Source organism: Lissotriton helveticus, chromosome 1_2, assembly GCF_964261635.1.
Source record: "Lissotriton helveticus chromosome 1_2, aLisHel1.1, whole genome shotgun sequence".
NCBI classification, from domain to species: domain Eukaryota; kingdom Metazoa; phylum Chordata; class Amphibia; order Caudata; family Salamandridae; genus Lissotriton; species Lissotriton helveticus.
The window spans coordinates 360,971,001-360,985,303 of NC_136058.1; the positions used below are offsets into that span (position 1 = coordinate 360,971,001).

Sequence of the window (14,303 nt, forward strand, 5' to 3'; positions counted from 1 at the left end):
ACCTTTAAATGCTCTTGTATGTTTTTGTATGTAAGAATTCTATTTAGAACTCTATGCAGCTGCTAGGTATCAGGGTCAGTTTGATGATCCTGATTGCATGGTGGTTGTTCTCATCTGTTGCTGTACCGCGATAAATAAATCCTCTTTACTTCAAGCAAGTGTTCCTGCTTATTATCCAACAGTTGCTTACAAAAGAAATGAGAAAGTGAACCATGCAAAATCAAAATACTGGACATTAGATGATGAAAATCTTGATAAAAATGTGAATGTGGCTTTAAAGATGGATACTCCAATGTTAGGGAAATTTTGTATTAGAAGAGATAATTCGATGTATGATAATTATTTTGTGGGTGCAAGTCAATGTAGAGACACTTATAGAATTATAGGGGGTTGGGGATTTAAAGGAGGAGATAATTCTGTTTTTCCGGGAATTTATATTATCTGTGGGAATAGAGCCTACTATAGGCTGCCTAACCACTGGTATGGGACCTGCTATGTGGGTTTGGTCTTTCCAAAAATCTTTCATGTAGATAGAGGTACTAATGGAAATCATGAGATAGGTAAAGTTCTAAGTCAAAAAAGAAGAGAGAGTGTGTTAGAAATAATAGGTGTTGTATTTGGAGCACTGATACCAGCAGTGGGAATTTCATTTAATGCAAACAGGATAAGAAAATTGTCTACAATTGTTGATCGATTGTCAACAGACACTGCAGGAGGATTCCTGATGGTGAACACTGAAATGATTGCCATGAGAGCTATGGTAATGCAAAATCGACTTGCCCTTGATATAATTTTTGCAAAAGAGGGAGGAGTCTGTGGGATTTTAAAGGTGCAACATTGTTGTACTTATATCCCAGATAAAAGTCAGAATATTGAAAAGTATATTGGAAATATTACAGATTTACACAAAGAAATTGAACCACTGGAGGTTGAAGGTGTCCTTGACAAATTAGGTAAAAGTTTCCTACCAATAAAGCATTGGTTTCAAGAAATAGGTAGTTCAATTATAGGTAAGATACTAATTCCGATAACAATATTAGTAATATTGATTTTCCTGATAAGATTATGTTGTATATACAAAGGTAGGAGAAATGTTAGACAAGCAATAAAGAAAAGAAAGGAAGAACAGATGGCAAGGGTAAGAGAAAAGAATGAGATAGAAATGGAAGAAGTTAGAGAGAAGATTTTCAAAGACTCAAAAAAAAGATTCTAGAGTTTAGATGATACTAATATAAAAGAATTCGAAAAATGTTCTGCTAAAGTTCCCCAAGTTTTGGGAGATATTTGGTGATAGAATCACCAGATGAGGGAATTGATGGAGCAAGGTGGCAAGACAAAATTTTGTGTACCCCTTGTGAAGTCAGTCTTCCTTAACCTTAACATTTGCTAATAATGTATTGTGTTGTATTAACCAACAATAGTATTAGATGCACACACATGAACACGGGGAATACTAATTTTGCTCTGCATGAAGCAACATAATTAACTAATTTGTATTGTTATTGTGTCGTGAAACTAATGCACAGTTTAAAAAATTAAATAAACGCAATATGAATGTGCTTATTGTACACGTTATTGTGCTAAAAGTCGTCGGGTATGTAAGTATGAAACGCATTTATGTGGCTTACCTGCTAGGTAATAACTAATAGGGAAACATTAGCATGGTGAGAGGTAAACAGAAGGGCTTTAGTTCAATATTTAAAATGAATTTGTGTTTGTTTCTATGATAGTTCCAAAAGAGGCCTCTGAGGCCTAAGAGAAAATGGCTGCTCTGGCTAACTGTGAGTAAGAGCTGGATTGCGCATGCGTGCCCAAAGCCTGCCAGCGAGAGCGAGCTGCCTGTACTTGGATGAAAGGTTCAAGGTTGCTTTGCCCTGAAGCTAGGATGATTGCCAAAACATGGACGGTCAAGTGTTTCAAATGTGGGAACGAAAGCCAGAGTTGCGAGTTAAGGAAGTGACCAGGCTAAAGAATGTCCGAAACAATGGTTCCTTATAATTTCGCTGATTCACTGTGAAAATGATGTTATAATGGTGAGGAGATGCTCACCCACCCCGATTTTGTCCAATCAGAACCCGAATTGGTTATGTTGGATACTTTTTAGATAGATTAAGCTAGGAAATTAATGTATAAAAACCCCTTATTTTGCTTAGAAGGGGTCGCCTTTTCGATTTCCTCTCGAAGTGCTGTCGGATTGAAGATTGATTCCTGGACCTAAGAACTCTTTGAACTTTATTTGTTTGCTTTGCAGGATTGAAGGATAAGATGAGGGTGTTAGTTAGAGATGCTAGGAGAGAATGATTTTGGTACTATCTGTTCTTTGCTAAACTTTACTGATTTCTAAATAAGCGACTAATTTCTGAGCTCTAAATAAAATGATCATTTTGAAATAAAGTTTAAGATTTTACTGAATAAAGAATTAATCCATGCCTAAATGTCAGACATATTAAAGTTTTACTTTTAATAAAGATTGGGAAAATGGAATTTTAAAAGCTGGTCTTGTGATTTTCCTACGCCTAATTTTAGTTCTAGTAGATCCATTGCCACTATGGTGGTGTGTCTGAATAAAATTCATGTTTGATTAAACCATGGTAAATATAGAAACTGTAGGTACAAATTGTAGTTTTTAAATAGGATTTAGACACTCCACCAAATGCTACAGCGTTATTCCATTGTGTTTTATTAAAAATCCCTTAAACCAGAATAAGAGAACAGAGTAAATGTACAGTGTTATGGGCCCCACTGATGAATGTGAGTGTGTTCGGAGGTTTCAGGCAAATGGTAAGTGCTGATTAGAGATGATTTTTGGAGTTCCGCTGGAGCAATCCCATCGGGATGGCGGTCAGATTCCTAACCCTTCAATGGAGGCGATGCATGCACAGGCACTTCTGTATAGATTAGAATATCCTTTTCTGCCTGCCTGTTAATGGCAGTCTCACTGCCATGAAAAGGCAGGCGAAAAGTGATTTTGGGGGCCCTACTGTTGAGTAACCATTGAGGCCCATGTAGTGCCCCAAACACATCCATGCACCGTGTTCCAGGCACCACATGGTGAATTGATGTGCCCAAAGCGCCTTTTTCTACTGTGGCTTGTGCTCCAGCCCTTTTTCTGGGCCACAGCACAAGCCGCACTAGAAAAGAGCACTTTACGATCGCCTGTACCAGCGGTCCTAACATAATCGGGCAGACCCGACCACCGACTCATTGTCAGACAGTCACCGCCAGATACAGCCGATATTAAAAAAGTACTGAATCATGCACAATTTTTTCCTCATGTAAGCAAAATCCATTTCAATGCAAAGTACTTTAAGAAACCCTTGGAACCATTATATTTTATTTACAAGCATTGTGAGGTGAAATTCTATAACATAAATTGAGCAAGGGTCACTGCAAGAAAAATATATTTTTCATTTTCCTATTACTTGTAAATAGGCATCAAAAAATATTGTTGGTTTACTGATGCAAATTAATCATTTAAACTTTTATTGATACATCTAAGCATTCTGGCTTGTAATTTTTTACAGGAGCATTAGCAGGTACATGCCAGTCATATGAAGTTATTGTATGTAGGGACTTATTCTATGGGTCCGTGGTACATGGTGCAGTCATATGACATTCTGAATTACTGAAATAGGTTGGTTTAGTTTTAAGTTGGTTTCAGTGTTAGCTCTTCAGGGCAAGTTCCAGGGGTTAAATCGGTGGGTACAGTTGATGCCTCATTTATTATATAGCAGCATACCTAATGCAAGTGCATTAAAGCTTGAGCTATTAGGCCTTTGTCATACTGAACATAAATAAGCGGGTTATGTGACTAATAAATATACAGATACTCAACTAACTATATTCAATGCTCAAGGCTCAAAGACTCTACTCACCAAACAGCGAGTTCCCCTTTTCTCTGCAGAGATGGACAGGCCCCCGGAGATAAAGTACTGAGGGAAGAAGGAAACATACCTTATATCAGCAATCAACAATTATCAGTCAGTGACTGCTGAGTCATTTTTTATTTACCATTCATCTATTAAAAACAAGCACATATCACTGGTTGTACAAATGGTGGCTGTCTACCAGCGACTCTTTACCATCGTGCCACATTACCTAGAAATTTTAGTAGTGACTCCGTATAGATGGGCATATTACCAAGCAGGGCGATGGGCAATTATCGCCGCTTTCGCTGCCATTTTCGCCCGCTAAGCGGCGATAATTCTGTCGCTCTATTAGCAAGCGGTCCCTAACAGCAGTTAGCGACAGCTTTAGGCGATAGCGAGCGGTTTGGGTCCCGCTTTGCATGTCAGCGATATTTATCGCTAATGACATGCAAAGTGGGCGTACCCAACCTGTTAGCGACTGAAAGCAGTATTCTCAGCGATATTCACGCTATCGCCGGAAAATGTATCGCTTTGGAGATAAACGTTGCCAATAGCACGTTATCTCAGCGATAATTTCCGGCGATGCTTAGCGATAAAAAATTTGTTGCTAAGCCTAGTTAGCGATAAATATCGCTAACCGTTGGTAATATGCCCCAGATTTCCTAAGGAAAAGGAAACTGAGGCCTATTCAGAGAATAGAAAGACTGGCAGCTGTCTGTCAGCCCTACCTCTGAATGATGCTCCTAGGAAGGTAGGAGTCAGGGAAGGGCTAACAGAGAATCTCTTACCTCTGCAGGGCAATAACAAAGCCTTAGTCTAAACCCCAGAATTAATACACATACACATTGTGTTATTAGTTAATGCATTCTATTGTATATTATGCTCTTATAAATCAGAAGAATACAAATTATTACACTAATAGTACGCAGCGACACAATCATTAATCCTATTAATGAAATGTACAATTCTATTAAATTAAGTCGGTGTACAGCTTGCTGAATTCAATTAAATATCATACTTGCTGAGTCATATTGTTTCTCTGCATACCTGAAAGTCAACAGGCCTCAAACCCGAGCCCAGTTTAAGCTTCTCTCCAGCTACCGGTAATTTCTCCTCAGTCACTAGGGTCTTTTTCACATTTTTAATCAATTAGTGTTCATGGAGGAAGTTGGATCCTATCACATTCTTGCAGTTGTTGCACACAACAGACAACAGTACAATTGTTAATGTGTTCATTTATGAGGCTGCACAGGGAAGCAAAGTCAATCTGTATGCAAATTCCTAGCTACCCTGAAATATTGCAGAGAACAGAAAAATCATTCCTTTGATTTTAAATGTGGGAATCAAAACTAGGGGCCCGATTCACAGAATGAACTTAAGAATCTATCCTAAACTTACTACTATTTTGGTATTCACAGAATGCACTTACTACTTTTGGCATTCACAGAATGAATTTACTACTTTTGGTATTCACAGAAGTTAGGATTTTGTCTTGTTTGTCTTAAGACAAACTTAAGACAGACTTAAGACAAACTTAAGACAAAATCCTAACTTCTGTGAATACCAAAAGTAGTAAGTTCAGTCTGTGAATACCAAAAATAGTAAGTGCATTCTGTGAATACCAAAATAGTAGTAAGTTTAGGATTGAGTCTTAAGTTCATTCTGTGAATCGGGCCCTGTGTGACTATTTACCTTATGGCATGATGTACGAAGCATTTATTCAGTCGCAAAAATGCCTTTTCTTGTGTACAAACCTCAAATTGTGATTCAGTAACAAGGTACCAAATTGCAATTTGGGTTTGTGGCCCAGTACCAGTTTGGTATTTTGAAGGGCTGTTTTTTAGGCTGTCCCTTCAAATACTGAATCATATTGGTATGTATTAACGTTTTGCAATTAAATTACGACCACAAAACAATCTTTTACCACCTTCTCGAAGAAGGTGGTAAGCCATTTGCAAATAGGAAGTGGTCCCTTAGTGAAAGATAACCTAAATATTTTTAAGAGTAGGAAGTGGTCCAATAGACCACTGCCTACTCTTAAAAAATGAAACTTACACTTTTCATTTTTTGATTTTAAACAGATTGTGTTTTCTTTTAAGGAAAACAAGTTAAATTTTTTAAAAACTGCTTAATTTAAAAGTTAGCACAGGCATGGTGATTCGCTGATCACAGCAGGCAAATAACCCTGTGAAGGCTGCAATTCCTAGTGAGTCATAATTTGTGAACTACCCCATTAATACTCATGAGGTAGGTCGAATTGTGACCCACTAGGAATTGGTCAAAAAAAATGGACGGTAATTGCACATTAAAAATTCACGTGGCATGTACATAGTAAATACACAGTTACATATGAATCATCAGCTCAGTAAACAGTGTGTAGAGCCAGCAATATAACAATTCTATCTACAGTTTCTTTATTTAAACAAAGAAGCCAAACTGTGAACTTTTTAATGCCCTGCCCCTTCCATCTGTCTGATGCGTCAAGATAAGTGCATTTATGCTCAAATGTCAATGTTTTTCATCGGTAAGTACTTATTTCTGTAACTCTTAGGTAAATGGACAAAAGAAGTCACCCAGCATCATATCTCAGTCTGTTTGCTGGATGTTATAACCAGTGCTTAATTTGAGCCGGTGAATTCCGGAGCTCATCCCCGGCACTTAATTATCAACACCATGGTTTTTATGAACACCAGTTAAGGCCACATTCTTTCATGCAGGCACCAAGAGAGTAAATGATTTGCCCAGAATCACACAGTGGTTTTTTTTTTGTCCTCATTTGCCTCTAAAAAACACCATTCCACTTGCACCTTTGAATGGAGTACCATGCCCTTATGTGCTGGAAGCAGGAAAGAAGAGAGGATGGGGTTTCACCCTTTACCACCCTTGTTTGTTTGAAACTCCGTCCTGTTCGGAATTCCCTTTCTATCACTCCCCTTCCCCACCATATTGAGAAGAGGGGGAAAAATGGAGGACAGATAGCCAGATGAGGCAGAGAAGGCTTAATCATTGGACTTCATTAGTCTGTTGCTCACACCAATTCAAAATAGGCAGCCATAAATCATGCTTTCTAAACCCCATCATATCCAATCTGGCATCATATTTGACGTGGAGAGGTGTGGCTCAGTGGGAAGAGAGGTGTGGTGCCGGGGCCAGGGCGACTGACGCTGGACGCTGGGGATCACAGTTCGATCCCCAGCTCCAGCAGCATGGAGAAAATATGATTTCTTCTCAGGTGTGCAGGTTTGACTGTTTTAAAAAACATAGACATAGATACTTGTTATTGATATTCCAGCAAAGTCTTCGGCAAGCATCTTCCCCACAATTCCGTTGGCAATATGAAGACTCCATCTTCCAATTCCACCATCAGCCAATAGATTGTTGCAAGCTCCTACTTAAGTACTGCCCCATGCATTAGTCTGTCTTCAAGCTCGTTTTTCTTTTCCTATTATCGTGCCTGGATCTTGAAACCAACTCTGCATTTGCAGATATTTGAACCTGGACAATTTATGATCTGATAGTTGTTTAAATGTTTACCAATTTATCAAGTGTCGGTCTCGAATTGTGTGGTCCCATCTTGTTAAACCTGCCTCTTTCAGTGGTCTACCAAGTAAATCTTTTGTCCATTCTGGTGAGCCAGGAGAGTCCCAAATAGGAGGCATTAGACTATAATATGGTATTTTGATTTTTTTTAACCTTATACCAAGTCTCGGCCAGCTCCCTCAAGGTCTTTAACCTGACTTTTTTAAAGTACTTGGGGTCTGCATATTTACACATGAAACCAAAATTACCCCCTGACTCCAGCCGTGCCATTACTCCCAATAATCTCCCAATCTCGGATGGTGTGGATATATTCAACAGCATTTTCCCATTCTTCAATAAAAAAGCCCATGAGTAAAACAACAAGCCTGGCAGTGCTAAACCTCCCTTCTCCACCCTCATTCTCAATTTCTTCCAAGCTATTCTGGGTCCTTTGCTTGACCAGATAAAACTACTGATCTCACTTTGCATCTTTTTAAGCCATTCCTTTTCAAAACACAGGGGAATAGCGTCAACCAAAAGGAAATATCATCATTTTTACTAGGTTTACACGACCCAACAGAGTAAGCTGAACATGCACCCAGATTTTTAGGAGTCCAGTGACTTCTTTCTTAACCTTTTCAAAGTTTACTTTAGTTATTCCAGTAATGTCCTGTGGTATCATTACTCTCAAATATCTCATCTCCTATTCCCAAGTTCCAAGACATAACCTCCGTCTAGTTCTTGTTATTTTGATAACCAAAAATGTTGCCAAATTCTGTCATCAAGGTAATGATACGACTCAAGGTATTTTGTAGGTTGGTTGTGTAAATGAGAATATCGTCCGCATATAGACCCAGTTTCTCACTCCAGCCATACTGAAAAGATACAATGCCTGGATCCTCCCTGATGTTCCTAGCGAGGGGCTCTAAATATAGATTGAATAAAAGTGGCAATAAGGGACAGCCCTGTCTCATACCCCTGGTGAAAAGGACAGGGTCTGTCAAAGAGCCAACGATCAGAACTCTGGCTTTTGGTGCCATATAAAAACCTGCTAGTGCTCCGCAGAAATTAAACCCGAGATTTAGAGACTTTGCCACACCTTGTATTAGACCCAATGACCCGGTCGAATGCTTTAGTGGCATCTAATGCTATCACCGCCAATGGGAGCTTGTAAACAGTCACCGGGTCTATAGAGCCTATCAATGACTATGTCAGCTCTTGCAATGATTTTGCTCTACATGTACCAGTTCCGCCACAGACTAATTTAATCTATCGGCCAATGTTTTTGCAAAAACCTTACGGTCGCAATTTAGCAACGATATTGGCCGGTATGAATCACAATTTTTGGGGCACTTTCCAGTCTTCAAAATTAGACAGATGGTAGTGTCCTTCCATGAGGCAGGCATTTCGGCCCCATCAACATATGGGTCATACATTTTTTTAACAATAATAGGGATTAATACATTTGCCAAAGCTTTGTAAACTTCAATAGGCAAACCATCAGGTCCAGGAGCATTACCTCTCTTGCCCTGTCTTAATGCGAGATCTACTTCCCTCTCATTAATTTCCCCATTCAACTGCCTGCTCTCATCTAATGAAAGGGGGTTTATACAGCCTTGCCCCAGCCATGCTTCCACCTCTACTTCAGTAAGTTGTACTCTTCTTGGTAAACCTCACTGTAATAACTGTGGAAGGCATGCTCAGTACCCTTATTATCTCCAATTATGTCTCCTGCGTGAGCGCAATTGACCTGATCTATCCTATTTCTCACCTGCTCTCTTTTTACCTTCCATGCCAACAGCTTGCTACACCCCTCACTGGACTCGAAATGAGCCAAGTGACTGACCTCCCACTTTTTCCTGACCCTATCTTGTAGTATTGCTGCCAGTTTTGATTTGCCTCCAACACTTCCTGTAGCAACCTTGACCGATCTTCTTCATCTGCCCTAGCATCAATCAGATCTTTTTCTAAAGAACAAACCTGCTCCTCTACTGCAGACACGTCTTCATAGTATCTCTGCCTTTTTTCTGCAGCCAGTACCCCTAATCTTCCCCTTAAGAAGGCATTATAAGCATCCCAGATCATTCCAGATGCAGCCGAACCCCAGTTAAACTCAAAAAACTCTTTGGTGTCTCTACTCAGGGCTTCTACGACTCCTTCTTCCTGCAGGATCGTGCAATATAAGGTCCATCTAGATTGAGTGCCCCCTTCATGGAAATTGAAATGCAATATCACTGCCAAGTGATCTGATAGATGAACTCCCATATGTTCAACTCGTTGAACCCATTCTTCCAAGTTGCTGTCAATGAGGATATAATCAATCCTCAACTAATGTCTGTATTTTTGGTTGTAAAATGTAAAGCCTTTTTTTGGCCCTGCCTTCTGACGCCATATATCACACAGGCCTAGTTGGACCATCATTTGCTTAATAAGCCCTGACATTCTAGGATGTACAAGTGCTCTACTATGTGAGGTTCTATCTAGGGTGTGATCTAGGACAGCATTGAAATCTCTTGCCAAAATATTGGGATCAGATGAATTTAATAATTCGGCCAGCAGTTCACCTAAAGGAGAGACAGCATCTTGATTTGGGCCATAATACCTGCTAGAGTAAAGCCATGACCCAATATCTTCAGTTTAACAACTAGCCATCTTCGAGCTTTATCTGAAACCTAGGCCCCTATACTGATTTCTGCCCCTCTTTTCACTAAAATCACCACCCATTTTGTAACAGCTGATTGGGTTGTACAAACTACGTGGGAGATCCACTTGTTAGCTTTGAAAAGCTCAACATTTTCTTTTTCTGTCAAATGTGTCTCCTGCACAATAATAATCTGGGAAGGGCAATCTTTAAAATATTGTAATATTTTTGCCCGTCTTCCCTGTACCCTAAGGCCATTCACATCCCATATGGGTGCCCCCCCAGAACGAATGTGTAGAAGCTAATACAAAATTGTGCACAAGTGTATTTGCGGATAGATTTTATTAACCCCTTGTATGCTCATGGCGAGCTGAGCTCGTCATGGCATACAGTGCTCGGATGCTCATGAAGAGCTGTGCTCGTCATGAGCCCCTCCCGCGGGGGGAGCGCCAGCGGGTGCCCGATTTTCTAAGTTTCTGACACTGCCTCACCCCGCCCCCCGCCCGCGTCATCAATGACGTCAGCGCGCGAGGCGCGCTGACGTCATTGGAGGTTCCCTTTCTCCCCCGACACGCAGGGAAGCCATTTGCTTCCTGCGCGTCGGAGGAGAAAGAGGTAAGTTTGGGGTGGGATTTAAACTAAAGAGGCATCGGGGGAAAGGAAAGGGTTTTCCTTTCCCTCAATGCCTCTTTAGAGCATTCCGTGCGATCGTGCAGCAGGAATGCCCACTAGACACCAGGGATTTTTTTTTGTGGAATTGACTGTGTGTGCCTACGGGGAGCAGCCCCTTGGGCAAGGTTCGCTCCCACATTTGGGGGCAAATTGTTTTGCTTTGTCTGGCCACGGGGGGGGGGGGCAAAATTTGCCTAAATTAAAAAAAAATCTGCATTTTGGGGCAGTGTTCATTCGGGGAGTGGCTACTTGGGCAAGGGTCACTCTCATAATGGGGGCCATTTCGTGCAGCCCTTTTGTTTATTTTTGTTTTTGGGAGCGTCCCCTTGGACAAGGGACGGTAAATTTTTAGAAAAATAACCATAATGGGACCGGTTACTGTCTAATCAGCCGTTATCAGCCAGGTTAGCTTGAGTGCAGTGCCAAAGTGAGCAAGATACCCACGTCTGCCAACTTAGGGCAATCAAAGGGCACAGGGTCAGTCTGATTTGCATATGGCCATGTCTGAACTGGGTTGGTGAAGTGAGCTAAACAAAGATGAAGGATTAATTCAAGATCAGTTGCCTGGGGGTGAGTGTTAGATTTGCGCATGCGCTCCGTCCATCATCCCCTTTGGTGTCACCTGGAAGGGCAGTTCTGCTGTTTTCTTTTGTGTAGGGCCACTAGGGCACCAGGGTTTATTTTTATTTTGGTGATCCGCCCCGTAGTCATGGGTTGTTCCCCTTCCTTTATGGGAGGATGATTGTGGCCTTTTCTGCCCTCTTTGAGTGGCAGAGTAGCAGTCCCATCTGTTCCCAAGGGGGGCAGAAGCCAGTAGACACCAGAATTTTTTAAATTTTTGTCTTTTTGGGGGTGGCCTCAAGGGCAAGGGTTGCTCCCCTATTGATGTTATACTGTTAAGCCCACCTACCCCTTAACTTTGCATGTTGGACTAGTGTATTTTTTGTGTATGTGAATCTAATGTTTTTTTTTCTTCTTTTTAAATCTAGTCTAAAGCTTTTGATTCCTGTTTGCGGTTTCAACAGTGGTTGTTCTGCAGTTTTGTGTATTTGCTTTTTTGTAGGTAAGAAAATTATTTTGTTGTATGTACTCCAAATAAGTAATATTGCAATGTTTGGATTTTGTAAGTGGTGTCTTAGTGGCATTTAGCTAGTGTTTTGAGCATGAACATTTTTGTGATGTGTTTTGCATTGTCTTATGTCTATTTTTTTCTCTTCCTTTTTTAGTGGGATGTTGTTGATCCATACTGTGTCAGTGCAGACTACGTGGTGGTGAGTTTAGTTGCTTCTGGCAAGTGAGTGGTATTCTTTTGCACTGTGTAGTTATTTTTGATAAAGGTGAATTTTGTTCATTGCTTATTTCACATAGTGATTGTAGTTGTTGACTTGTGTGTCAAGTTACCTTTGTTAGTAATCATTATGGCTAGCCGTAGAATGACTGCTCAGCAGGTGGTAGGTATGCTTCTTGAATCTTCCTCTGAGCCGGATTATGACACTGACAGTGCGTCTGAGGGAGAGGAGGGAGGGGAAGATTCTGGCAGTGAGTTTTCTCTCCACATGGAATCATCGGATGATGAAGGTATTCTCAGTGCAGATGAAGGGCCTGTGTTAGAGGAGGACACTGCTGTGCCGATGGTGCAAGAGGCAGCTGGATTGCAGCCTGAGGCTGCTAGTCTTCCTACTGGAAGTGTTGGAATCTGGGTTGATCCTAACATGGTGCAGCCGGTGTTGCCTGCCTTTAGCGGTGATGCAGGGTGTAGAGTGGATTGTGAAAACTTTTTGCCTATATAGTATTTTCAGCTATTTATGGATGATGTGTTTTTGGGTGAGATTATTGAGCAGACTAATTTGTATGCTGAACAGTTTTTGAGAGTCAACAGTGACAAACTTAGGCCCCACTCTAGAGCTACCCGGTAGACTCCCACAAATCTGGAAGAGTTGAAGAAGTTTTTGGGATTGACTTTATTGATGGGTTTGTTAAAGAAGCTGAAGCTGGCTTCATATTGGTCTACCAGTCCTTTGATGGCAACAGCCATATTTCCAGCTGTTATGACTTGTGATCGGTATTTACTTTTGCTACGCTACGCATGTTGCATTTTGTGGATAATTCTGTTGCCACTTAGTCACCCTGACTGTAACCGTCTTTTTAAGATTCTGCCTGTTCTTGATCACTTTGTTGATCAATTTTCAGAGATTTACATTCCTGGGAAATACATTTCTATTGATGAGTCTTTGGTTTTGTTCAAGGGTCGTTTGGTTTTTAGGCAGTACATCCCTAGCAGATGGCACGCTATGGAATTAAACTGTATATGTTGTCTGAGAGTAAGACAGGGTATGTTTTTAATTTTCGTGTGTACACTGGTAGAGATTCCACTATTGCCCCCCCTGGTTGTCCGTCCACTTTTGTAGTGTCACAGAAAATTGTGTGGGATATTGCTAGAAGACTGTTCAACAGAGGCCACCATTTGTACCTTGATAACTTCTATATTGCTGTGCAATTGTTTAAGGAATTGTTTAAAGTGGACACTTTTGCATGTGGCACAATCCGCTCTAACCGCAAAGGTTTTCCAAAGGAGCTTGTTTGCAAGAAACTTCAGAGGGGTCAGTTTCTTATGTTGTGGCGAACTACTAGCTGTGAAATTTGTGGACAGGAGGTATGTGTACATGCTGAGTAACATCCATGATGAGAGTACTTCACCTCTGCCAGTTTGGGGTCAGGTTGCTGAAGTGCACAAACCTGTGTGCATTCTGGACTACAAAAAGCACATGTGTGGTGTTGACAGAGTAGATCAGAGGTTGGAACCTTACACTGCTATTCGGAAGGCTTATGTTTGGTATAAGAAGTTGGCCATCCATTTTTTCAACTTAGCAACTTTCAATGCTTTTATTGTGTTCAAGGAGTGTTCTCCTGGGTCAAAGGTGACCTTTCTTCAGTTTCAGCACTCTGTGCTATCTAGCCTTGTTGTTGTGGAGCAAGTAAGTGTTCCTAGATTTGGAGTGGTGGAGGATGTGGCTCGATTGAAAGATCGCCACTTTCCTGATTACATTCCTCCCACATCTACAAAAGACTTTCCCACTAGGAGATGTAGAGTCTGTTGGCGAAGAGGTTTGCGGAAGGAGACTCGTCTTTACTGCCCTGGGTGTCCTTCTAACCCTGGGCTGTGTGTGCTTGCTTGTTATAGAGCTTACCACACACAAAAGATTTTTGGGGAGTATCCATGAGTGGTAAAATGTACTGCCTGGTCTGTGTTTTTTAAATAATTTGTATTCTTTTTTAAGGTTGGCATTTGTGCAATGTATTTAGTTACAGATTTTGTGTTACTAGATTTTTATCTATTTGCAATTATTTTGTTTGTTTTGTTAAAAAAAATTCAAAATGTGATGGCGGTGTGCGTAGGCTGGCGCTTGGCTGGTGGTGTGGGCAGAGTGGTGCTTAGCTGGCGGTGTGCGTGGAGTGGTGCTTGGCTGTCGGTGTGCGTGGAGTGGCTTTTGGCTGGAGGTGTGCGTGGAGTGGTGCTTGGCTGTCAGTGTGCGTGGAGTGGTGCTTGGCTGGAGGTGTGCGTGGAGTGGTGCTTGGCTGGCGGTGTGCGTGGAGTGACGCTT

The 14,303-nt window shown here is 41.1% G+C and overlaps 1 protein-coding gene and 1 long non-coding RNA gene across 2 annotated transcripts in view; one reads left to right on the top strand and one right to left on the bottom strand.

Moving 5' to 3' along the window:
• Window positions 1–2,492, top strand: part of LOC144805521 (uncharacterized) — a 37,162-nt gene extending 34,670 nt beyond the window's left edge. Inside the window, exon 2 of the long non-coding RNA XR_013605532.1 lies at window positions 1,422–2,492. This is a non-coding gene — a long non-coding RNA (uncharacterized LOC144805521). The remainder of the gene's footprint in view (window positions 1–1,421) is intronic.
• LOC144805509 (membrane-spanning 4-domains subfamily A member 4A-like) overlaps window positions 1–14,303 on the bottom strand; it is a 157,928-nt gene that overhangs the window by 41,892 nt on the left and 101,733 nt on the right. The window contains exon 4 of the mRNA XM_078672054.1: window positions 3,876–3,932. Coding sequence (XP_078528180.1) covers window positions 3,876–3,932 — 57 coding nt within the window. The remainder of the gene's footprint in view (window positions 1–3,875; window positions 3,933–14,303) is intronic.